The 24,499-nt window shown below is 45.2% G+C and overlaps 9 protein-coding genes across 9 annotated transcripts; 5 read left to right on the top strand and 4 right to left on the bottom strand.

Annotated features, from left to right (window-relative positions):
* Positions 1–168: 168 nt before the first annotated feature.
* GL218_03620 (putative atpase aaa-5 protein) lies at positions 169–3,461 on the bottom strand (the record flags this gene model as incomplete). Its single annotated transcript, XM_033580191.1, has 6 exons — positions 169–818; positions 871–1,181; positions 1,234–2,141; positions 2,198–2,239; positions 2,294–2,424; positions 3,452–3,461. The coding sequence occupies 6 exons, from the start codon at positions 3,459–3,461 to the stop codon at positions 169–171; spliced, it is 2,052 nt and encodes a 683-aa protein (XP_033437497.1).
* An 898-nt stretch (positions 3,462–4,359) lies between these two features.
* On the bottom strand, positions 4,360–5,004 carry GL218_03619 (Phosphatidylethanolamine-binding protein PEBP; the record flags this gene model as incomplete). Its single annotated transcript, XM_033580190.1, has 2 exons — positions 4,360–4,778; positions 4,881–5,004. The coding sequence occupies 2 exons, from the start codon at positions 5,002–5,004 to the stop codon at positions 4,360–4,362; spliced, it is 543 nt and encodes a 180-aa protein (XP_033436787.1).
* Positions 5,005–7,443: 2,439 nt separating this feature from the next.
* On the top strand, positions 7,444–8,348 carry GL218_03618 (Endoglucanase-4; the record flags this gene model as incomplete). Its single annotated transcript, XM_033580189.1, has 2 exons — positions 7,444–8,073; positions 8,133–8,348. 2 exons carry the CDS (start codon positions 7,444–7,446, stop codon positions 8,346–8,348), a joined length of 846 nt encoding a protein of 281 aa, XP_033436786.1.
* Positions 8,349–9,317: 969 nt separating this feature from the next.
* On the top strand, positions 9,318–9,857 carry GL218_03617 (uncharacterized protein; the record flags this gene model as incomplete). Its single annotated transcript, XM_033580188.1, has 1 exon — positions 9,318–9,857. The coding sequence occupies one exon, from the start codon at positions 9,318–9,320 to the stop codon at positions 9,855–9,857; it is 540 nt and encodes a 179-aa protein (XP_033437346.1).
* A 479-nt stretch (positions 9,858–10,336) lies between these two features.
* On the top strand, positions 10,337–12,092 carry GL218_03616 (b(0,+)-type amino acid transporter 1; the record flags this gene model as incomplete). The annotated part of the gene is made up of 4 exons (XM_033580187.1): positions 10,337–10,670; positions 10,742–11,253; positions 11,310–11,471; positions 11,523–12,092. 4 exons carry the CDS (start codon positions 10,337–10,339, stop codon positions 12,090–12,092), a joined length of 1,578 nt encoding a protein of 525 aa, XP_033437345.1.
* Positions 12,093–14,888: 2,796 nt separating this feature from the next.
* GL218_03615 (Kinesin-related protein 6) lies at positions 14,889–16,241 on the bottom strand (the record flags this gene model as incomplete). Its single annotated transcript, XM_033580186.1, has 1 exon — positions 14,889–16,241. The coding sequence occupies one exon, from the start codon at positions 16,239–16,241 to the stop codon at positions 14,889–14,891; it is 1,353 nt and encodes a 450-aa protein (XP_033436777.1).
* Positions 16,242–16,930: 689 nt separating this feature from the next.
* On the top strand, positions 16,931–19,372 carry GL218_03614 (Heterokaryon incompatibility protein 6, OR allele; the record flags this gene model as incomplete). The annotated part of the gene is made up of 2 exons (XM_033580185.1): positions 16,931–18,011; positions 18,057–19,372. The coding sequence occupies 2 exons, from the start codon at positions 16,931–16,933 to the stop codon at positions 19,370–19,372; spliced, it is 2,397 nt and encodes a 798-aa protein (XP_033436776.1).
* A 73-nt stretch (positions 19,373–19,445) lies between these two features.
* On the bottom strand, positions 19,446–20,774 carry GL218_03613 (uncharacterized protein; the record flags this gene model as incomplete). The annotated part of the gene is made up of 5 exons (XM_033580184.1): positions 19,446–19,553; positions 19,623–19,870; positions 19,924–20,217; positions 20,279–20,376; positions 20,425–20,774. 5 exons carry the CDS (start codon positions 20,772–20,774, stop codon positions 19,446–19,448), a joined length of 1,098 nt encoding a protein of 365 aa, XP_033436783.1.
* A 655-nt stretch (positions 20,775–21,429) lies between these two features.
* GL218_03612 (UNC93-like protein 2) lies at positions 21,430–22,094 on the top strand (the record flags this gene model as incomplete). The annotated part of the gene is made up of 2 exons (XM_033580183.1): positions 21,430–21,641; positions 21,689–22,094. The coding sequence occupies 2 exons, from the start codon at positions 21,430–21,432 to the stop codon at positions 22,092–22,094; spliced, it is 618 nt and encodes a 205-aa protein (XP_033436782.1).
* Positions 22,095–24,499: the final 2,405 nt, after the last annotated feature.

Raw genomic sequence — 24,499 nt, 5'->3', positions numbered from 1 at the left:
GATCCCAAATTAAGAAAAAGAAGAAAAAACATAGGAAACGTTAATTGGTAGTCGACAGTAAACAGTTGGAGCCCAAATCCCTTTATCATACATCAATATCATGATCCTTAAAATACCCAACCAATATCCTACCTCATGCATTTCATGTAATTCATGGAACTCGTGTAACTACCACGAGTACTTGAATCCCAAATAGCCGTTGGTACCTATCGTATCCGACAGAGGGGACACTTCCACCTCATTCTCTTCGTTCGTTCCGACCTTGTATTTCGTTTCCGGCTGATCTTCGCTAAAGTCGTCGCCGTCTTCCAAGTACAAGCCTATTAACGGAGTCGCAATAACCGAATCAACACCACGAGAGATACTCTTGGCTCCGAGTTCGGGTAAGTAGTACTCCTTCGCAATGGTAGAGCATACGGCGGCATTGTTTGTGATCTTCAGCTGGACATTACCAATGAGACTCTCCTCTTCGGGATCCACCGAGTTGACTACGGGTCCAGCAACCCTCTCCTCTAGTTCCATGATGTACTTGTCGGCCAGCACTAGTTGCTCGTCTGCATTAAACGTCAGGAAGGGGACAATCTCAGTAACCCGGCTGGTCAATCGAGCTCCAAAGCTAGCAATAGAATCATGACGAAGCTGGCGAGAGAGCTGTTTCTTAAGCGCAAAGTGCTCTAATCGTAAATCGGAATCGCGTAATAATTTGCTGTTAGCCTCGCAGAAGCTGCGAATCGTGTTGTCAAACTTGTCCGTCGACAAGATCCAAATAGTGTCGGCACAATCGATCTTCTGGCCGTCTCGGCGGTCCGTGTATTCACCTATGAAGTTTAGTTTCGACTCATATCAACCTAAGCTAATTACTTCACGTACCCAAGTCAAAAGGACTCAAAAGCGCCTTGCGGATATCTTCGCTTGTCTTTTCGAACTCTTCGATGAACACGATACTTCTTTGTCCGGTTTTTCTAGCGAGGAAATTGTTCAAAGGTGAGCCTAGCTCATGACCCTGCTCCGGTGCTTTGAGGCCGAATAGCTCGTCCTCGCCCCTGATGTGGGTAGAGTCAACCCTCTCAATATCCAATGATAGGAGACGCCCTAATTCATTTACGAGGTCGCTCTTCCCGTGGCCTTTAAGTCCACCGAAAAAGAGCACCAGCGGCTTCCTGCCTGGTATAGCGAGATTTCTATCGAATATTAGTTTGATGAATTAGGGACAACTGGGTTCCTGACACTTACACCAGGAAGCTCTTCTTCAAAGTCCATGCTGCTAGTCGTTGTCCGATGATAGTTTGTTCCAGGCCGAGGATCTCTTCCGCGTTTCTTCGCAGAGCGAGCGTTCTTTCGCGACCGGATGGCGGTTCTAGCCTCGATGCTCTCCAAAGGAGGTATCGCTGTGTTAAACTCAATGCGGCGGCTAACTGTGGCCGTATCTCTGGCGAGCACCAGAGTCTCTCACCATCCACGATGTCTTGTAGCTCTTTCTCATCAGGACCAGACTCCGGAAGGTCCCGATCGAATGGGTCATAGTATGCCGCGGGAACGACAAGGGGCGATGCGCCAAGCCTGAGCAGCGTCTCTACGGTCTTGGCCGCTTGTAGACGAGGACGAGCGCACCGCAGAATCGCAAAGGCTAAGACGGGGAAACGAAGAGGTCCATAGGTAGCGTTTGGATCACCGCCGTATTTGATCCACTGGCGAATGAGCTCCGCGTCATTGGTTTCGACGACAAAGAAAATTGCTGGGAGTCCCACGATTTCTTCGTTGAGACTGTCCTTTAATAGATCTGCGTCAATCTTATGGTAGTAGCTCAGATATTCGCGCAATTCTTCGGCCGAATATCCATTCTGGATGGTCCCAATAACTCTCTCGAGGTCAAACCAGCCTGCGTTATGTAGTTCAGCTCCTAGTGGCTGATTGGGAGGAGGAATACGGGGCAGTTGATCATAGTATGTGATTTCAGGGATTGGCTCTGGCTCTTCGGTATTAGGGTTCTCATATCCCTCATCAACCGAGAATGCAGAGCTAGCGTTAATCTCGACAGTCAGCCCTAAGGATGGATTCCGCTCAACGTCATCATCCGATATGTGCGTAAAGCCCGTGTCTGAGAAATGCACCGGGCTTTCTTTGCCGTTTGTTTGATAAGCCTATGCCGTATAAGTTACCAAGATACATCAATACATCTGAGAAGCTAGAAACCTACCCAAGTTTTAGCGGCCGCATCTGCTGCGTCTCGGTCATGATTCTTTACCAAAACGGTTAGTCAAGCGCATCAGAGAATGAGTCTAGAAGAGCTTACCCTGATGAACTCGCCCAGCGCGTCAAGAGTCGAAGCTGGGGCTGGTTCTGCGTCGTGGAATGAGACCGGATGTTCATAGTCTTGCTCAACTGATCCCGGCTCTGGCTCGGGTGTTTGATCCCGCGCTAGATCTGGCAGCAGGTCCGGTTCCGGTTCCGGGTCTTCTTGTAGCTCCGGCTCTAGCGGTTCCGGTTCTGGTTCTGGTTGTTGCGGTTCCGGAAATACTTCCTGAACTGGTTCTAGAACTGGTTCAGGTTCTCGTGCCCATTCAGGCTCGGGCTCGGGGTCGGGATCTCGCGCCCATTCTGGTTCCTCTTCCTTCTCAGGTTCAGGTTCAGGCTCAGGTTCAGGTATCACTTGTATCGATGGTGGCTCCGGTACTCGTTCTGGAATTGGCTCTGTCTTCGGCTTTGGCTCCGAGGGCAATTCTTGTACTGGTTCTGGAACCGGCTTTGGTACTGGGACTGATTTGGGAGCTCCATCTGGCATTCGATTTGGCTGTGCTTCTTTCCCTGCCTCTGGAGCTTTTTGCGCCAACCTTCTCTTCTTCTTCGCCATGTTCAAGAACGACTGGCTTGGCTTTCTATGGATTAAATTAAGAATATAAGACTCAATTTTGAAGGTGAAAGAATCCATAGAATATATACATAGGTAGCTCTATGGTGTTTTGGATTCAAGTTGGGAGTGAGATTTCTAATTTCATCACATCCCCAACAAGAGGGAGACACGCTCTTAACGGCTCCAGATTTATGAGCAGCGCACTGATTGTTTTTGGCGCCAATGGCACTCTTGATACACCGACGAATGGCTGGGGCGGCATCCATTTCAATTTTTTTTTTCCTGTCGCCGCTGCAGGTCCAGCAATGTTGCATCAACTAGGTTAACAACCAGACCAGGTCGATTTACTAGGGGTGTCTATAGAGAAGTTGAAGTAGCGACATATTATTACCTGCTTCATCATACCCGACCCTAACCAATGACCAATGACCAATGGCCAATGGTATTTCATCCCAAAACATACAAGATCGAATGGCGCGTTTGAGGCGGTCTGGGGTACACAGCTTTGACCGCCGAACACCACACAAAATTAATGCAGCAGCTGAGATGCTGAGAATTAGGCTTCAAACCCAACTTTACGCTCTCCAATTTCATGCATACCGCTCTGCATCTTTCCGCTCCCTATTCCAAAGAACTCGACGAATGAAGATGCACCCGAGCTCATATGAACACGTGCTCTTATACTAAACTCATAAGTATCCAGCGGGTTAGGTGTACCTAAAGAAAGGTTTCTTTGGGCGTGCATGTTGGGGAATGATCGTATCTCACATTAAAAACATAGGGGTCGTCTATTTGTTCCCCAGTTTGCCCCGGTTTGCCCCGTTCAATATTGCGGTGCCAATACTTTCGACAACACAGAGCTAACAAGACGATTTAATATGATACACGACAACCTGTCAGCAGTGACGTGGTGGTCCAGGTGAGCTAATAATGAAGCTGGATGCAGTTCCTGATAATACTATTGGTCTATTGCATGCCGCTCATTCTGATGGGTATGGGCATATGCGTGATGACGGAACCTAGATTGGGTTATTAGACGAGGCCCCCGAAGGCCCAAGAGTAAATACCCAATCTTGAGTTCTGGAACAAGTAATACTGGAGTCAAAAATAAAGACACCCGTAACGTGGGCCATAGTAGCAAATGGTAGATGTTAACCCTATGTGGCGAGCAACCACATAAATCTATTTCACGGCCTGACACGAATGCGAAAAATGCAATCCAGGGAGTTTTGATTAGCAAATTGAACCAGAGCCGCTCGGGCATCTCGTTTTTAACCAGTAAGAATTCCGACAATTCAGCATTGGGATCTATATTGTGGGTATATGAAGGCACCGAAATTGACCTAATAATATCGCAATCCGGCCCTGTCCGTCACCGCCCAAGAAAAAAAAATTTTACAAGAAAAAAAACAAACAAACAAACAAACAAACATTTATTCCATTGACTGAGGACAAGTTGTAAATCTCCCCGAGTAAAAGATCACAGATGCAATTTAAACTATAAGTGCCTAATTGCTATTGAAGTAATTAACAGCAAGCACAGGCCCAAGCTTAAGCTCTTTCTCCCATCCATCTAAGTCGAAGCGCATGCGGCGCGAAACCCCGACAGGCTTCCCGCCGGCCGGTGCATGTTTCTTGACGTCGAAGCCCTCAGGCTGCTCGTATAGGAAGAAAGCATATCGGTGTGGCGCGCTTGGCGACGGCGGCGCAGGACCAATGTAATTAACTATGAAAGGCGTCGTAGACTTGAGGGTGAACCCGTTACCGTCGGCTGCTGGCGTGGGTTTTAAGTCCGACTGGATCCAATGGAGCACCGGACCTAACACGCTGAATGACGGGAACGGAGCGTCGAGATCGAGATTTATTATTATGTAAGTTTTCTCGGGCGACGCCGATGCGAAGCTGATTTCTGGCTCTGATTGAGCGTCTGAGTGATTTTAAGTTAGCTTGAACTTGATATAACTACCTAAGTTATTCTATATATAATACTTTCTCAATTATTTCTTTCTTTAATTCATCTATCACTTACCGGCCTTTGGGATATATAGCCCGGGTTCGACGTTGGCATGCTTGCCGACGCTTAAGCCTAGAACTTTGGACTTGTCGTTCTCGATGAGCGATAGCGCCGTCTTGACGCTGTTATTGGCAGGCATTTTCAATGCTTATAGCTACGTGATCAGATGATGTAGTTAAGTGATGAGTTGAAGAGATAAGTCTATGATTGATGAGATGAGTCTGACGTAGAAATGTTAGGATAGCAAGGTCGTGATATTTATTCTTTGCTGCTTGACTTAACTTACTATATTCTGGACTCTTTCCCATCCAACGTAAAGATGGAGATTATTATAGAGTGTGATAACTGGACGGAGATTAACGGAATTGACTCGATAAAGTCCGCCAAGATTGCGACTCTAATAATGAGAAACTTGGGTATGACGGGTCCAAAGTCCTGGTATTTTTTTATGCAACTGCCATCAGCAGTAGAGACAACGTGATTCTTTCTGATATCGTAACTAACTAACATCTCTTTAACCCCTATATCCGCATAGGAGCACTACAGACATGGCAAAAAGCTTAATTCCCTATAGAATGTCAAGTACATGATATCCTACTAACTAGAAGAGTTTATATTCTAAGCTCTGTATATGGGTATATTTGACACATTTCATTCTTCGCCCCATGAAGCTTAAAGCAAAGATGGTAGCCGTCAGCGGAACCTTTAGGGTTGGTGATCGGCATAATTGCCGCCCCACTTGCCCCGAAATAAGCGGTTCGGCTCCGGCATCACAACATCGGCAAACCAACGCGGATACGGATAAAAAGGCAGACTTAAAACGGGTAAACCTACCTAGTTTAAGCGAGTATTAAATGTTAGATATTGGACAACTTATTCGTATAGACTTATTGCTTAGATAGATTGACTTTAAGTTGCATATGTATTAGTTATTGAACATATTATTACAACAGTAAAAGACAACTTTGAACGTACGAGATTTGATATTTGATTTAAGTTTCCATGACTTGAGAAGAAAGACTCGGTGTATACCCAAGTCCTGGAAAAGCTATTATTAAAGTTTAAACCAATCAAATTACTTATAACTATCCGCATTTAAGGACATATCTCGAATTGCTTTGAGGCTCAAGTGCTAGCTGCACAATCCATATTGCTTCCAAGGACTTGGTATTATCTCAGATAGATAAAGGAATAGGTAGACGATTGGCTCTCTGTCGGGACCCCATCGGGACATGTGGCATGAATTTCTGACAAGGATTCTAGCAACGGAAGATCGTCAGTGCGTCATTGGCGATCAAGTGGATTTCGCTAGCCTTGACCGAGTGCTTGGCGTTAATGGCGGAGCAATTCTGGAGAGGCTTGATAGTCAGGAACAAGGCCTAATTCAGGTTAGCGAGGTCAAATCCTACGAAAGATGGAATGGCGCTACAGAAGCTCAACTAATAATATTGAAGCCTCTCTAGATCCTTTCTGATTTGCTATTTTGAATACCTTCCTTATATTATCTCTAGGCAACTAGTTAGCTAAATATGAATGTGCCTACGGATGCTTTGCATGCTTAGTGCAAGCCTGATACGTTTGATGCATCTCACCACCAAGAACAAAAGATCCTGGACGGGGCCGAAGTTGTTAAATTGGAGGCTGATGAGTCCAAGCTGTCGTTATATTAATTATGTGAGGTTTTGCTTTGTTGAGCTATGACAAAAGTCGTTTTCCCAGTAGTAGAATATATGACATTACTCCTGAATAAGTATCATTTAGTACGAGTATGATAAAACCTCCCACCTCTCCACTCGAGACTTCAACTATAGTAGGAGCCCGTAATATACATAATGTAGCGAATGAAAAATAAAAAGGTTAACCACGATAATATAGAGTTTTATAAGATGCGTATAGTTTATATTGAGGCTCTTAGGTAGGGAGGATGAACCTAATAGTTATGAGTGCTAAACTGTTACATACCTAGCTGGTAAGCACTATAATCTAAACCCCTGTCTTACGTACTATCACGTTACGCACCAGCAACCTCCAACAACAACCCTTCATTCCATCCAGCTCAAGGGAGATTCAAGTTTATGATCACGATTTGACAGGTCATTAAGGGAATGCCCGCGGAATGCCCGGAATAAAACTCAGAACCTTCTTCTGAGGACGCCACATATGATGGTGAGAGGAAATGTGGAGTACCTTGCCCCTTTTATTAATAGATAATTCTAAATCCTCAAGCTAGGTATTCCATACACCTGCCATTTTTGGACGCTATATCTGCCCTTGAAACATGTTTCTATCATGCCAGAATCGTATATGGTATAAGTCAAGCTGTATCTAGGCATCATCGAGAGTGTGCGGGCTTGGCAATGTTTCGTAGAAGCGCGACGCCTTCACCGTCATCGTTTCTTACAATCGTGTATTTAAGAAATGGTTAATAACGTCTTGTTTCCAAGATGATCTTTCGTTTCCTCAGTATACAGTAGGTCACAGGTGCCCATTTACACATACAGCAACTTCGAAGCTGGCCTTCTTTCTTTTTTCGAATCACTATCGTTAATCTCACACACTAAACTTGATATTTCCCAATATGCCTTCTTTAAGTACAACACTTTTGGCTTTAGCCGCCTCAGCACCGGCAGTCCTAGGCCACGGCCACGTTCGAAGAGTAATTGTTGACGGTGTCACTTACCCGGGTTATGAGCGTTGGTCAAACCAAGACCAAAGTCAAGCTGTCACATGGCAATTCACGACGGAAGACGAGGGACCAGTTCCGGTAACATCACTCGGCGGCCCCGATATCATCTGCCATCTTGGAGCGACAAACGCCCAAGCCTCGATCCCAATCGCTGCCGGTTCCCAGTTGCAGGTCGTGCGTTTTAACACGATAGGCGGCTTCGAGCACCCCGGCCCCGAGATGCACTATCTCGCTCCGTGTGGTGATGCTGGTTGCGCCAACGTCGACAAGAACAACCTTCGATTCTTCAAGTTCTTCGAGAACGGTCTCATTCAGGGCGGCATGGCAGATAGCCCTCAGTGGGAAACCCAGAAGTGGGCTACTACTGAGGTCCACAAGAACGTCCAGCCGGAGGGAGAAGGGTTTGTTGACACATTCACGGTCACCATTCCTGCGAACATCAGACCTGGCCCTTACGTCCTTCGACATGAGGTTCTAGGATTGCACAAGGCCCATGAAGGTCAAGCCGAGTTCTACCCTCAGGTTAGTGGAACCTTTATCCTAAATCATCTTCTAAACGCGTATTTACTAACTCAAAATAGTGCATCAACCTCGAGATTTCGGGCTCTGGTGACCAGCAGCCGGAGGGCGTGCCAGCTACCGAAATGTATCACAGCAGCGACCCCGGTGTTGCTCTGAATATCTGGGTCGATCTTCAGTCATACCAAATCCCCGGACCGGCAGTTTCCAACCTCTCCTTTAAGAGGGATACTAAGGCGCGAGCTACCAAGCGTCACCCCCGAGATCTTAAGCATTAAGTTCTCTAGGCCGGTTACTTGGAGTAAACTTCCGATAAATCTCCCAAGAGTATACCTTGAGCTATAGTTGTACTATTCATCGTCTTCTTTCTACCTGCCTTGGACATACTTTACATTTCGCCTGTACAATTGATTAAGATGTATATACTTGCCTTTTCTATTCGAGTTGCAGAGAAAGATTTTGTTCTTTCTTTATACAAATATATAAATATGAAGAGCTTTATACAAAAGTCTCATACCAATTACCATCTGTTTCATTAGTAAACTTACATGTTTTCTGCCATTCCCAAGCCTTATGCCTTTTTGTTCGGTCTCGGGATTATAAATACTGTGATTTACAATCATAAGACCCAACTATATTAATCTCTTACTAAAACAGTAAGCTATTAAGTAGCATACAAGCATCCCATAGAGTATTACCCGTATCTAATCTACCTAGAAGAGCAGGCGACCCAATCTACAAATAGAACAGCTCAATACAATTCAAGATCCGTCGATTCAGATTAGCTTTCTCGCTGTGCACACTATCCATTGTACTTTGACAAAGCTTCTGCGTCGAAACAACTATACAGTGTGGTTGATTGATACTGACAAGGAAACGAATATGAGATTGATAAACCTTTCTTTGTTTCTTTACAATCTCACGCATGATGGCTGAGTGCCTTTGTGAATGTCTCGTGGCATTATACCGCTAGATTATTTATCATATTCCGAACGTAAACTTTTCAATCCAGAAATTTTAATCGACCCTATCAGTGCAAGTCCAATACTCTGTTTAGGAAATTGCACTGGAAAAGCGAAATGAATGCACCAGTTCGTCAGCAGCCTCGGCGTGCTGCCCGTGATAAACATGGACTGAGTAGCTTACCACTAAAGAGCCCCAAACAAGGACATACGTCGGGTCTAGGGCTAGGGTCGCCGAAGAAATCGCCTAGAATTGAAACGAGGTACCGTAGAAAAAAGGGGGCCATGTCCCATGCGAAAGCAAGAGCATTAGCGACAAAGGCTCTCGAGAAGAAGATATCCTCAAGGGATCCCGAATCTGCATGGCTGGAACAGAGCGGGCTTCTCGGTGTTCCTAAGAGCCTCCCGCAAGAGTCCCATGACATTAAAAGCCTAACATCCCCGAAACTACCTAAAGCCAAGCGAGGCCGCGGTAAGAAGAAGAAGTCGGAAGAGGACATGTACATGGACGACCTCCTGCTTTCCGACGAGGAATTTGGACATGCCGGAGGCCTTCAGAGAGCGGAACGCTGGATCCCTGATATGCAGCACCGACGCCGGCTAAACCAGAAGCCCAAAAACGTACCCTCTCAGTTATGGATGTCCTACTGCCTCATGGATGACTATATGTATAGGCAATCTCTGGCTGACGAGGAGGTTCTGGCGCTTCCACTTATGGACGATGTCTTGGAGTTTCAACACGGCGGTAGCAGCGATAAGGCAGTTCCACCGCCTGGCTTTCAGTGGAACGAAAAAAGGAGATTGGTACCTATTCTAGAGAATTGAGTAGTTAAGAGAAGTAGCTAAGACGGCCCTGACAAAAGTTCTTGTAGTTAAAAGTTCTTGCAGTTTAGTTCGCTCATCTGTATATGAGTTGTCAATATTACAGACACTTATGGTATTTCAGGTCGCGATTTGGGTGATGCTTGTAAATTGTGAGACGTTCATAATATGAAATAGTTAGTAAGACCTGTATTGCTAGATACCTACCTAATAAAACAATGAAATATAAAATCAAGATACCTTCTATAAGTCCTTGACTCATTGGAACTTTATCTCATCAATGGGGATGAGATTTAAGTAAGAAATAATGTGTTATTAACAAATGGCTGAAAAAAAGGGGACGACGCGGATAAAGTTAAAAATGCCCCGCGTTCAAACAAGAGAATTGCGTGATTGATTGAACTCCGCTTCAACATTCCCTCATCAACAATCATCCAAGATACCCTCGAATAATATATCTAAAACCAGTCCGCCTCAAAACAATGACCTCGTCATCGGAAATAGAAGACGGGGTCTCCAGGCCTCTCCTTGCCGACCAAAGAGATGAGCGGGATGCTAATTTAATAGGTGGTGATGCCCCTCCACTGCCTTCAACTCGGGATGCGGGCACATTCACCAGGAATCTCGGCGCTCTTGAGGCTTTCGCCATCGTTATCAGCATTGTTATCGGAAGCGGGATATTTACTTCCCCCGGATCTATAGACACCAATGTACCATCTCCGGGCGCGGCCTTGGTTGTTTGGTTGATTGGTGGAGTGCTTGCGTGGACTGGTGCCTCGACCATGGCAGAGTTAGGAACAGCGATTCCTGGTGAAGGTGAGTTAATCTCATATACAACTCATGCTATACATGTGCAAGTGAGATATGATGGCTAAGTTATACCATAGGCGGAGTGCAGCCGTACCTTCAATACATATTCGGAGATGTCTTTGGCTTCCTCGCCGCTTGGACATGGATTGTGGCTGTCATGCCGGCTACCCTCGCCATTCTTAGTATTGTGTTCGTTGAGAGTATTTACTCCGCGATGGGTGTAACCGATCAGGCTGGGAGGATCGAACATAAGCTATTTTCTATTCTCATTTTAGTCGTCATTGGTGTCGCCAATTCTATTAGTACTAAAGCCAGTACTCGTCTCAATAACTTCTTTGTGGTTACTAAGTTTATAAGTATCGCGGGAATCGTGATAGCTGGAATAGTAGTTGCCATACTTCAGGCCACTGACCCGGAAAGGGATATTGGAGGGCGAGACTGGTTTAAGAAGCCTTGGTTTGGCAATCGGGAAGTTCTTAACCCCGACGGGAGCAAGACGGATTGGAATGAGCTTGGTGAATGGGAGATTCTTGGTCATTATTCTGCTGCGTTATATGGAGCATTGTGGGCTTACTCTGGGTGGGATAAGGTGAGCTTATATTCTATCAATGCTGGATTAGACGGGTTACTCAAATAACTTCGCAGGCAATTTATGTCTCGGCTGAGCTTCGATCACCAGCACGTCAGCTTCCACTCGCAATCAATAGCGCCATCCCGACGATAATACTCTGTTTTATCACCGCGAACGCTGCCTACTACATATTACTTCCATGGAACGTGGTCTCGACAACAGACAGTGTCGCTGTGGTAAGTGCAACATTTCTAATATGGTATGATATCTTCTAAATTATTGGGTAGACCGCTATCACCCGTATTCTCGGACAAGGGTTTGGCATCGCCGCCGCCGCTCTTATCTGCCTGGTCGTCGCCGGCTCTCTTCTTGGTAATTCGTTTGTCGCTGGTCGCATGGCTGTCGCGGCGGCCAACATGAACTGGTTTCCTCGTATTTTCGCCTCCGTTGGCCATATTGGATTGAAACCTAGGACGGAAGATGAACAGGGCTCTCCTAATACGGCACATTCAGATGCTCCTATCAACGCGATCTTACTTTCAACCATCCTTTCAGCCCTATACATCATTCTTGGGAATTTTCGTGCTCTCTTAACTTTCAACGGACTGGGCGAGTATTCCTTCTTCTTCCTAACTGTTCTAGGTGCTATTGTTCTTAGATTCCGCGAACCAGGACTGCGACGACCATATAAACCATACGTTCTGGTCCCAGTTATATTCGCAGTAGTTAGCGGGTTTGTGGTAATTAGAGGTGCCTTCTTCGCACCTGTGTTGGCACTCGTAGTTATCATTGTATGGATAATTGGCCTTGGATTTTACTGGGTTAGAAAACGATTGGCTCTCAGGCAAGAAGAGTAGTTAACGGATAGTTCTGTACTCTATTTACAATGTCGCATGTTTCCTATTGACTTATTCGCGGAATATCGATAATTCTTCGCGACCTTCCACCGTCGGATTCAGTTGAATGGCATATTTCTCAAACTCACACTCGTTCATTCTATCGCTCACTGGTTCCTCCGTGTCAGAGTATTTGAGTACTAATTCACGTTCCAATTCCCGAATACCCCGTTTGATAGAGCGCGCCCCGAGCTCTTCCTTGTACGACTTCCTAGCTATCTCGTCGCAAACTTTCCCGTCTTCAATCAGGCGGACGTTTATGTTACCGACCAAGCGGTTAGCTTCTTCGTCGATAGGGCGTCGAACTTCATCTATAAATTCAAGTAGGAATTTGTGAGCGACGACAGCTTGCTCACCCTTATTGAAGGGGAAGAACGGTATAATTTCGTCAATGCGACCTGTGACTGCGGGCTATAAACTGGTCAACGTGATATGATGCGAGAAGTATTTTATAGTGTAGATGAATGAAAAGAAGACATAAACTAACCGAAAAACGGCTCATGTAGAGTTCTGTGAGCTCGCTTTGGAGGGGCTTGATTGATATATTAGCCACATTTTCGTCTTTGCTACACTTAACAAGGTGTTTTGAATGGAATCGAGAGATGGTATCATTCCCCAAGTTCGTTGCTAGGATCCAAATGACTTTTCGGCAATCTAATTCGGCATGATCGGAATTCCCGCGACGATCGCGGTATGTGCCTAGGTAATAAGTAAGTCCTTCGTATACCACGAAAAAACATGGGTGTAGAAAGACATACCATCGTCCATGACCTTGAGTAGCGCATTCCGTGCGCTATAGTCTGTCTTGTCAAACTCGTCTAAAAATACAACGCATCGTTTTCCTCGGTTATCCACCAGGAAGTTGTTCAGTGGCCCACCATTAGTATTGTTCTCGTATCCAAGTGTACTACCAAATAGCGCTGTCTGCGAATTGAGATGAGTACAGTCAATGTTAATATTCTGGATTGACAGCAAAGAGCCCATCTGGGTAGCTAGCTCTGTCTTTCCGTGGCCAGGAGCACCCGCAAAAGCTATCACGAGAGGCTTCTCGGTGTTTAGTGCCATATGAGCATAGACTGTGTCTATAACTAGCTTTACAGCTGACTCCTGACCAATAATCCGGAAGGGTAATCTTAGAAGTGTTGTCATATTCAAGGCTTCGGCTATCTGGAGCATACGCCTTGCTGATTTTCTGAGACGGTGAGCCTTCCAAAGATAATACCGCGTTGTTAAGTCAAGCGCCTTTGCCAGTATAAGTCTATACTTGTCGACACACCACTTCTCTGAATCCGAAATCTTGTCGCTGTCATATTTCGTCACGATCGGTGTTTTGACATAGTTCTGCCACATTTCTCTGGGTATCACTAGAGGGTCAGCTCCATATGATAGCAGTAGCTTGATCATTTCTAAGTTGGCGTTTCCATTTATTATACCATCCATAATAGCAAATGCCAGCAGTGGGACGTCATCTTCGAAATATCTCGAGTTGACGTCGCCGTTAGGGGGGTGAATGAGACTGATTCGGGACATCACGGCTTGCTGTGCTTGTCTAAGTATAGTTCTAGTGACGAGGGAAGTCAAGTATTGAAGATTTGACAATAGTGAAAAATGATATATGGAGTGTATATGGATTAATGAAAAGGCTGAGATTATTCGAGGGTGAAGGGTGAAGCTTGATTTTTATACACGTTCATACCAACATGCCTGGTTTCATGCCTGATAGCAGTCTGCCGGCTATTCTTTCTGGCAAAATATTATAGATCTAGCGATCTTATATTTGGCTATTTCCAGCTACTGGTCAGTGATAGGTACCAACACTGTTTCAAAAAAAAAAAATAATAAAAAAATGACATAACTTCATTTGGCTCAAAACGTACGTATCCAACGTAGGGTATGTCAACTGCAAACGCCGCTGGACATACGTTGGTGCTAACCGGTAAGGCATCTGGCCGTCGATGCCCGTGGCCTATCGTAAGTTGATAGATCACTTTGATTTCTATCACCGGTTGGATGGCACCTGGCACCTCTCTAGCCGTTGATACCCATCTAAGCTTTCATTACTTTCTACTTACCTCCTATTTCGTTTGTTGTATCACCCTCGGTATAAGTATTTCGTCGTCGTTTAGGTAGGTTGCCTAGGTAATTCCTACGGTATGTACTAATGTAACCTCCCGTAATTTGGTATTGGTACTAGGTCCTTTTCCTAATGCTCCGTTTGTAAAAATACCGGGTTGGTTCCTTGCATATCTAATATGAGGTAACCCGGAAATAGTTGTTACCTATTGATCTGCTACGCGTTCTATCATAGGTAGGTATTAGGTCCTTTTCCGGGTTACGTACTAGGTATGTGACAGCCCTGAAGTCCGGGATTGCACGAGCCAAGAGGGTTTGATGGCTGATGTGGAAAACATACCTAGGTATTGTTATAGAAGGGAGGAGAGGCCTTAAACGCCTTAAACTAGGTGCTGATCTCTGCGAGTGTAGTAACTTTTAGCTGGCCCCTGAAAGTGTATAAATAGGGCTCCGTTTATTAGCTTTATAGGGGTAGTTAATAATCCTACGGCTATTCCTAACAAGTTGGTCAACAAGCCAAGTTACCAGTCTATTGCTATTACCTCGACCATCTGGCAGTCCGTTGAATATTATAATAGCTCGGAGCTTAGCATTTCTAAGATCAGACGAGGTAGTATTTGCTAGTATCCTGGATCATGTAGATAATGACGAGATGATGCCGACATTGTTTACATCCATCGGCCCCTACTTACCAGAAACACCTACCAGACTTCCATATTTTAGCGAGTTCAGGGTTGCTGCGTACTGGCTCTGGGCCGATGACGCGGTAACAATCATTGTCGAAGTGCCATCCTTCCCAGACAAGAAATGCTCTCGGAGCACCATTGTCAGGGGCGAAGAGCGAAAGGGGATACGCTCCTGACCCGAGGCACAAGCCCTAATCACCTCCTTTAGTGCTAGTAGATCCGTGTTTATTTGTCTACCCTCTTGTCGTTCTTGCGGAGTTTGTTTGGGGAGCAATAAATGTGACAAACGAGGGTCGGTCTGATACTCCGAGCCAGCAAGATCAACGAAAATGAGTCTTCCGCCTAGGCGTGGCGTATCTTGGCCTTCGACATGCATGATTGATGCTACCTTCTCTTCCGCCTCTGCTATACGAGCTTCGAATCTTGCCCGCTCGGCCTCGGCAGCGTCAATTTTTTCCTGGTTGACTTTATAGTCAGGGTTAGGTTGATATCCGCCTCCCTCAATTGGGATGACACTCTTGGTTTGTTCTTCAATTTGAACGTCGTCTGCATACTTGCCTACGGGCACTAGCTCTGATTGCCGATCGTAAAGGGCTTGTCGCGCCTTCATAAGATGAGAATTGATCACCTCTAACTCAAGTACTGCGTGGGTGCGCGAGCTTTGGTCGTGTACACTTGACGAGCCGACAGCACGGAGGCCAAGACTTTTTTGTAACTCTTTTCGAAGCTCGTCGAGCGTCCAACATGCACGTTGGACGATGGGCTGTACCCTAACTTTCCCACCTTCCAGCATTTTAGTAGGGCCACGAATATGCGTCTTGCCGTCAGCGCCTTGTCTAATATGGCACTGTGTGCGTTCGTTGAGAAGATCAAAGGCTGTACTTTTCCGCAACTCGAATACACTCAGTCCTAGGCCAAGTGTATCTTCGCCTGCATTCGCATTATGGATATCCAGCTCTGTGAAAAGCACGCGAGCAGCTGCTAGGGACAGACCAAGCCGGCTCTCGTGTTCGTAGTCATAGCCAATGATGGTATGCGTTTTTCCGCTACCTGAATGACCGTAGGCAAAATAGTTATATGTTGCTCCTCGTAAAACCTTTGGTAAGATAGGAGCAACGATTTGGCTGAAAATACTGTCATTATCATCTTCTTGAGTGAAGACTCCTTTAAAAGCAGCCGGGCTAGACCATGGCTTATCTTTGTGGGGGGCTTCGGGTTTGATAGAGATGGAATGAAGTTGACGGTTAGGTTGCGAGTTAATAGCATGCTCGAATTCCCCAACCTCAGTCTCAATAGCTGCTAAGGGACGCCATCTAGCATACACACATATAGGTTGAGGGGAAGAGGACATAATAGAAAATTTTGAATCATATAAAGAAATACTCAATGATTGCACATATAAGTTAGCATATCTAGAAGACGATGAATGTATAAAAAAGAAATTAGAAAAAAAAGGTAGACGCGTCGTTCTTAGGCTACCATTTCGTATATTCTACGCTTAGGCGGCGATATAAATCATATCGATTAACTTATACGGTATATTGATATATTGCCAAGCCATGATAAGTATTTAATGAAGGAATTGGTATTATGAATATTACCCCTTTTCATTTACCTCTGCGTTGAACTTGGTCGATCTATTATCTCCAAAATTGAACGAAGTTGGACGTGAACTCTAATAGTATTAGATTATGTACATGTATTATTGATACTTTTATAATATTAGGTACCGCTACTTGGCTTTGGTGAGAACTAAGTAGATACTATAGGCTAGATGGTTACGTGTGCTATACACATCCCAATATGGCTAAGTCAATATAGCAAAGTCCTAAACAGCTTTCTTAGTCTAACTAAAGACTTATTAGTAAGGTATCATTTATACCTATAGAAAAAAGCCGCGAGACTCTCATGGGACCTAAACGTACATCAAATGATAAACCAAGCTAGAATCCATTAGCACCCCGCCATTACTTTCATCAAACCCTTCCCATATAGCTTCAAAGCTTATTAGGTCATTTTTAAAGTCGAAGTTTATCCGCTATGGACAGTGCAGAACGGACCTTAATAGATCCAAGTTGGAAATACCTCTCAACATCTTCTCAGCAGAAATCCAACATATCTCAATATTGTCCTAGACAGCCTTATCTTTCCCTTACCTTGCCCCTGCCTGACTTGCCAGATGCCGCTCTGTTCGTCCGTCGCCTTCAACTCACAACAATCTCACATGACCAAGGTTACAGCGATAACCCAGATAAAGATGGAACATATGAGAGCTCGTTGACTCACTTTGACGTTCAGGTGAAGGAGCCAACTGGTCAAGATCGGGTCAAGCGTCAAAAATTTGCGCGAAATATCCGTGCTTGTTTAAAGCCAAAGAAACATGTTGTTTATTGGGTTCTTACCCCTGACCTGTCATACTCTGTTCAAAATCCTAATCTGGGACCGGCCAACGACTGCGCCTGGCTGTCTGTTATTCGAGGCGGCGATACAATACAAATCGTCCCTAACGCTGAATACCCAGGTTGGATCAACTTTGTCCTTGAAGCATGCATTGAGGTTTGGATTGAAGTAATCAACAATACCAATTTGTTACGGTCCATAACGTATACGTCAAGTGTTCTCTCGATGTATCATGTACTTGATGGGTTAAGAAAAGAGATTCGTCTAATAATCATCGAGCCGTCAATGGATCCTGAGAGCGATATATTACAGATTTCCTTGGAGCATACTTATTTAACTGATAATGAACATCTTACGTACGAGGCACTCTCGTACTGCTGGGGCAGTACTGGAGATCACTGCTGCATATCGTTAAAAGGGCCGGACCATTCCCTGCCAGCGATAGAAATTCCGATAAGCAGGAATCTTTTTCTTGCTCTGAAAACATTGAGACATGAGCGTACTGTACGGAGATTTTGGGTCGATCAGCTATGCATTAATCAATCGGACCTAGGAGAACGTGCTGAACAAGTTGCGCTGATGGGCGACATTTATACGAAAGCGAAGCACGTACGCGTATGGCTTGGGGAACTAGATGAGGATACTAGCCAAGACTTCGCCATCTTTAAAGGTATACTCGACGTTTACTCACAAGTAAAGGCATCCCAAGGCGTACCAGCCGGTACGTTGCATGGTATCGGTAAAGCCATAATACCAACGCCTTCAGTTCCACCGACAATCTCACACAAGGCCATCTCTAGCAACAACGCTATTAATATGCACAACGATCGAGTCTTCCATCGGCCATGGTTTGAGCGTGTTTGGGTACTCCAGGAGGTTTGGAACACCCCCCAAAATTGCTCTATGATGGAACTATCGCAGCGTGTAACTGTGATGTGTGGAAACGTTGAGATACCGTGGGCGGTAGTTATGCGAGCTAACCAATGTCTGAGATCGCGGAACCCCAGTAATTACAACGCGTTGATGCCGGCCATCTGGACAACGCTATTCAACCCTCCCCAGGTTTCCGATTATCTTACGGACTACATTACCTTTGTCCCCCGGCCTCGATTAGATATCTTAACAGTGTTGATAAGTGCGCTGGAAATGAGAGCAACAGACCCTCGTGATAAGGTGTTTGCGCTTCTTGCATTTGGGAAAGAAACATACGATGTCAGAGATTTACCAGAACTGGTGAAACCAGACTATAGTAAAAGTGTCCGACGCGTTTATGCCGACTTTACACGCTGGTGGATAGGGCACCATCGTTCTTTGAGGATACTCTCTGCAGTACATACGCTTACTAGCCGTACATGGCTTGACATGTCGAAGTGCTATACGTCTAACGCAGATCGTGAGAGAAAGTCGGATATCCCTTCTTGGAGTTTCTGGTCCGACGGACGCAGCGAATGGAGGCGAGCTACACTCGGTCTTGAAGAGCATGTACCGTACAACGCTAGTAAGGGATTTGAAGTTGATATCAATCTTCTCGAATCTACTATAAGCTCAGAACCATATACATTGGCTCTAAGAGGAATCCGAATAGGAGAAATATGCTCTACCGCACACTATCCTTTCCACCGTAGACCCTTAGTCTCGGAGGCCATGCATCAAGTCTACGCCAAAATCTTCGACCCGGCTGGTACGGTCGGTACCTGGCGACACGCAAAGAACGCCACGTATCTTCCAGTGCTCGATCAAGGACAGCTACCTTATCACTACTTTGCCCACTGGCGTGACGTATCTAGAGACTCACTCGACTCCAGTGCGGGACAAACCGATCCTAACGCCCCGAATTATCTCCCATGCCACGGAAAGTGTATGTTCTCTACTCAAGAAAATGAAGGCCTTTGCCCAAACGGGACTCAAGTTGGCGACATAGTTGTCATACTATTCGGTTCGAATGTCCCCCATATATTACGGCCCGGTGCTTCACCAGGCGAATATTTCCTCATTGGAGAGTGTTACATCGACGCAGTTATGCATGGTGAAGTATTTGACAAGGAAGCTGTCCCGAAAGAAGAAGTATTCTTGCTAGTCTGATACTTGCCAGTAATTTATGCATAGTTATGCCTAGGTGCCTTGGGCATTGTAACAGATTGTGCGCAGGAAACTCTCAGCTCCGTGGGTAGTCAGTAATCCGTACTCGACTATCATCCCATAAGCCTGCTAATACTATTCTGTTACCAGTCCACGGAGAACGTGAATGCATTACTGCGTAGTTCTGTTGAAGCATTAGGAAAATAATCGAGATTAGGTCATGACAAGTGTTCTAAAAGGAAGGCATACATACGTCAAGTAGAACAATATCTCCGACCTGCCATTTAATTAGTACCTGGAGAGATTCCGCCAGTGAGAGTGCTAAGTCGAGGTACTCTTTCTCTATCGGTGTGCCATCCCCATACTCAGGAGGTGGATGGTATGAGTCGTCGTCGCCTCTGTAAGGAGGCTCTGTCGCTCCATGGTACTTGCTTCGGCCCCAAGCACTCGTAAGATTACCAAACCATGTGGATAGACCAGTATCCTCATGCTTCCTAATAACTATGCTCATCATCAGTTTCACAGTTTTAGACGTATGAAGTGGAGGGCCTTACTTGGAACGATATGCGTCACGCTCAGTGATCCATCGTCATGCCACTGAAAGTCGTTACTATGCCTTCGGACTTCCTTTTCAATTTTCTGCCTAATAACATCCTTGTTGTCACCTTGGTTCACATGTTGGCCGTATGCGCCTAGGACACTCGTCCCCGTATTTGATTTCACATCCTCTAATCCGTATCTGTACACATATTTAACTCCTTTTTGAAGCAACTTCTCGATAAACTCAGGTGCTCGTCTCTTCAATGCGGCTGCTAGGCCAAGACTAGATATAATTGGTGTCTCACCCCCTAAAAAGTAAGTCAGATCATAACAGAGTCAGACAAGATACTGAATATTATATTTAAATACCTGACTCAGGTGCTTCTAGACAAGCAAATGTTAACCACGAGGGGTTTATCGTCGACCAGCCGTACTCATTATGAGGCCAGATAGGAAGTTCCGGAGGCCTCTTAGAGATTAGCAGCGTGACTACGACAAAGGCCTTTAGACTTTACCCTTCATTCGCCGTTTTGATATTCTTAGCCAGTACCGTTCGTAGCGGTGGTCGGCCAACTTCTTCGTGAGGCGGGAACCCAAATGCATGAACTACGTCACTGTACTCTTGAGGCGTCTTGATAGGTAGCCCACGGATGAGAACCGCGCCGCCATGCCCCCTCAACTTATCGAACAATTCGCCAGATTCCGATAGTCTCTTTATAGTTGATATGGACTCTTCTAATGTGAGATTCCACTCCTTGGCTGGTTTCAGTGCTAGTGGGAATACTGTATTGGTGTTCAACCCAAAGCTGGCTGTCTCTTGCTGGCCAGAAAAGGTAAAAACTTCAAAGCGATCATGTTTAGACATCTTCAACTAACACACTTATATTGAAACAAGCTAGATTGACTTTTCAGCCTGGCATGAAGCAAAACATCAAATATCGGGATGAACATATTAATCTACAATTATCGTGATATATAAACCCTTGTTTCTTCCACGAATCGTAACGGACCCGAAAGACGTCAATGGCATTGGGAATGTCGCAACTTATATATCCCCGCAATTCCCCTTAAGCAGACCTATTCATTGGCTGTTCGCCTTCAAATTAAGTCGTACCCCTCGAATATGTAGCATGCCAAGCTGTTCTACAGCATTATTCTATAACTCTTATGGGCATGAATGGAGGGTTGACTGATTGGCTGGCCATGCTATTCGTGATTGATTAAGCAGATATTCGGGAACTACCATATGCAGACGCAGCGTCCCGGGAACCAGGTCCAGGGCACGATGCAACTTAATAGATTAACGTAATACAAAGCCGATTCGGAGCACGCCATTGCTAAAGTTCCTCAATTCAAGGGGCCGATGTCACTGTATTCTTAAACACTTGTTCATAGTAGGTAGTTCCTGGACCGAGAGGGGCCAATCTCAAGGCATCTATAAGCAGCTATAGGCACCTAATTTATAAAGAAAGTCAAAAGCTACAAGTTTCTACCTAAAGTCTAGTTACTTATTTCACAATATGTCTTCAGATAACGATATAGCAACGCGTGATCCTATTAAAGCATCACCGCCTAGTGAGGAAGTTGATATAACCCTACCAAAATATTCTTGGTATCATGGAGTCTTTTTCAACGCCACAGTTGTCGGTATTTCGGCATTTGCGGCGCCAGGATTATGGAATGCTATGAACTCGGTTGGTGCTGGGGGACAGCAGACCCCGTATCTTGTCATGTAAGAGTCTATACGTGGGTGTTGGACCTAACTGACAAAATAAATAGGGCGGGCAATGCTATTCTATTCGCCGTCATGACGTTAACGTGCCTGGCTGGGAGCATGATGGCCAACCGATTCGGCTTGCGAAACTCTCTAGTAGTCGGCACAGTTGGTTATGTGATCTACTCGGCAGCTCTATACACCAATAATCGCTACGGTACGGAATGGTTCATATACCTAGGCTCGGCAGTCTGCGGCCTCTCGGCAGGGATTTTCTGGGCAACAGAAGGCACTATTATGCTGAGTTATCCCGAACCAGAAAAACGTGGCAGGTACTTAGCTTATTGGCTCAGTTATCGCAACAGCGGTTCTATACTCGGCGGTATTATCAACCTTGCCTTCAACTACGGAGGAAAGACGACAGGTAAACTCGACTGGAGAACCTATATCGTCTTTGTTGTCCTGCGTTAGTCCCAACTGTGCTTGTGATAGTTACCAAAGTGTCTAACTTATGTCCTAGAATGCTTGGGACCAGTATGTTCCTTATTATTGACCCCGCCCGAAAGGGTCGTCCGCAGAAATGGATCGCGTGTCCAGATATCAGATAGGATACCGGACCTTGAAGAACTGAAAGCCCTGGGGCATGTTTTTTTACGAAGAGACTTTCTCTTGATGTATGTGTTGGGGATATCTAAATCCAATCGGCACCTAATGTTATACTGACCATAGGCGTAATAGTTTACCTTACTTCATATACGTCACATGGGAGTTGCCGTATATTAGTGCCTACTTATCACTATATTTCTCAGTACGTTCGCGCGCTTTGGCTTCTCTTGTTTCCGCCATCGCCCAGGTTGTCACAACTCTCGCATTCGGGGCTTTCTTGGATTGGACGAGAGTAGGTCTGAATAAGCGAGCCAGATATGGATATATAGCTATGATGGTTCTCATTGGTGGCTGCTGGATTTGGGGGGTCATCATACAAAACGAATATACGCATCATAAACCAGCCCTAGACTGGGACGATAGTAGATTTGGGAGAGGCTGGGCTTTATACATTTTCTGGCAGATTAACTTCTCACTAACGTATAACTTTGGCTTCTGGCTTATTGGCTTCCTAGCTAGGGAGCCCAAAGAGATCGTGAGGTATATGTCGATTGCGAGAGCTGCAGAATCAGCTGGACAATGTATCTCGAGCGGTATTAGCTCGACTTCAGCACCAGTATGTAAATACACAATTAATCCGTATCTCCATGTCCGTCAGCTAACTGTTTTACAGTTGATATCAGCTTTGGGGGTTAGTTTTGCCCTATGGGGTATTGCTGTTATCCCGGCATATTTCGTGGTTCGCCAAGTGGGGGTAATTTACATTGGCCCTGAGAAACCAACCCGGGATTCTCATAAAGACGATAATGGGTTAGAAAGGCCATAGAAATATTTAACTTTCCTTCATAACTAACTTTAAACTCTTTCCTCTAAAATCTACTTGATCAATAGGTACCCCTGAATACGCTAAAGACAGGGCGGTGAACTGATCCCTTAGATACTGTAGATCTATCACTATTGTTAAGCAACAGCGCCTCTCTTGACTCAAATAGACCCTAAGGTAGCCATTCACTCATCCCTTATCAGCGTTGTGAAACCAACATGACCGTGGTGTAATCGTAATGAAGTGGAGCTAGAAATAATTCCTCTATGGGAGGGGGCGAGGGCAAGCAAGGCCAACTTGTTCTAGTCAATCAATTCGAAGGTCGAATCCTAGGTCCCAGCTTTTTTATCTCTCATTCTTTCGAATGGTTACGACTAATTTATTTGCAACTCGGAAGTAAAATGAAGAACCATTATACGTTTAGTTTATTCATAAATATATAGAAAGAGGTAACTACCTGTCATTTCAATAATCATACCTTTTTCTGCCATCTGAAAAATCTGCGGTTTGCCTGTTTCCCTGCCTTTATTAGAGTGGGTTGCAAGTACCATGATCCTGTTTTCGGTTGTTCAAGGTCGATAGCAGTTGAGAAAACTATCTGACTCTCTTTGACCCTTGTAATTTCTTCCTCATTGTTCTCACCCTCAGACACGACACCGATCCTCACAGGAAATAGATGGGCATCTGAATCCCCTTCTGGTCGCTGGCACATTAGACTAATACCAGAACTGCTCATTCCTATTAGCTGAAAGCCAGCTGGAACGCCCTGAAATTTCCGAGCAAAACTATTGATCATGAGACCCAGCACTAAGACTGCTCCCAGGGTGATAGCCAAGAGGACTCCTAATGCTGAATATCCTCTGGCAGAGACATCGAACTCCGAATGTCGCTCGCCATTAGCTCCCGGACCGAACGAGCTAGTCTGCACAACGAATATTCCCTGAGATATGAACCAATGTAATAGAATAGAACCCGTCATAAGTAAGATAGAGTATTTCAGAGGTAAAGAAAGGAAGTAGGAAGACCTCTGCATGCCGACAGGAGAGGTCACGCGGAGAGGTTTCTTCCCCTCGGGGTGGGTAAAGCGTGTCCACTCGTCTGCTACCAGCTGTCTCGTCAAGATAGAATTGTAGAAGAGGTATATGAAGCTCACTATCACCTGAGGAAGATTGGCGACAAGGACGTTTCCGATAAGGTCTACACCCCCATCACCCTGTGATTTCCAGAAAGAGTGACCTATCATCGATGAATTGACCTCGAATCCCAACCCCCATATATCGGAAAATGATAGATTCATACCCTCAGTTTTAAGTCTGTTGATATAATCTCCAATGAGACCAGAAGGCACTGCTAGGCCAATACTAAACCTAGATAGTAATTTCCATTAGTTCAAACTTCAAGGGTATTTATATTAGAAAGCAATGCAGAAACACTAACAGAATAATTG

Source organism: Daldinia childiae (genome assembly GCF_008694065.1).
Source record: "Daldinia childiae strain JS-1345 chromosome Unknown Scaffold3, whole genome shotgun sequence".
Classification (NCBI taxonomy): Eukaryota; Fungi; Ascomycota; class Sordariomycetes; order Xylariales; family Hypoxylaceae; genus Daldinia; species Daldinia childiae.
The sequence above is the reverse complement of the archived record's forward strand: the minus strand, read 5'-3'. Positions and strand labels throughout refer to the sequence as shown.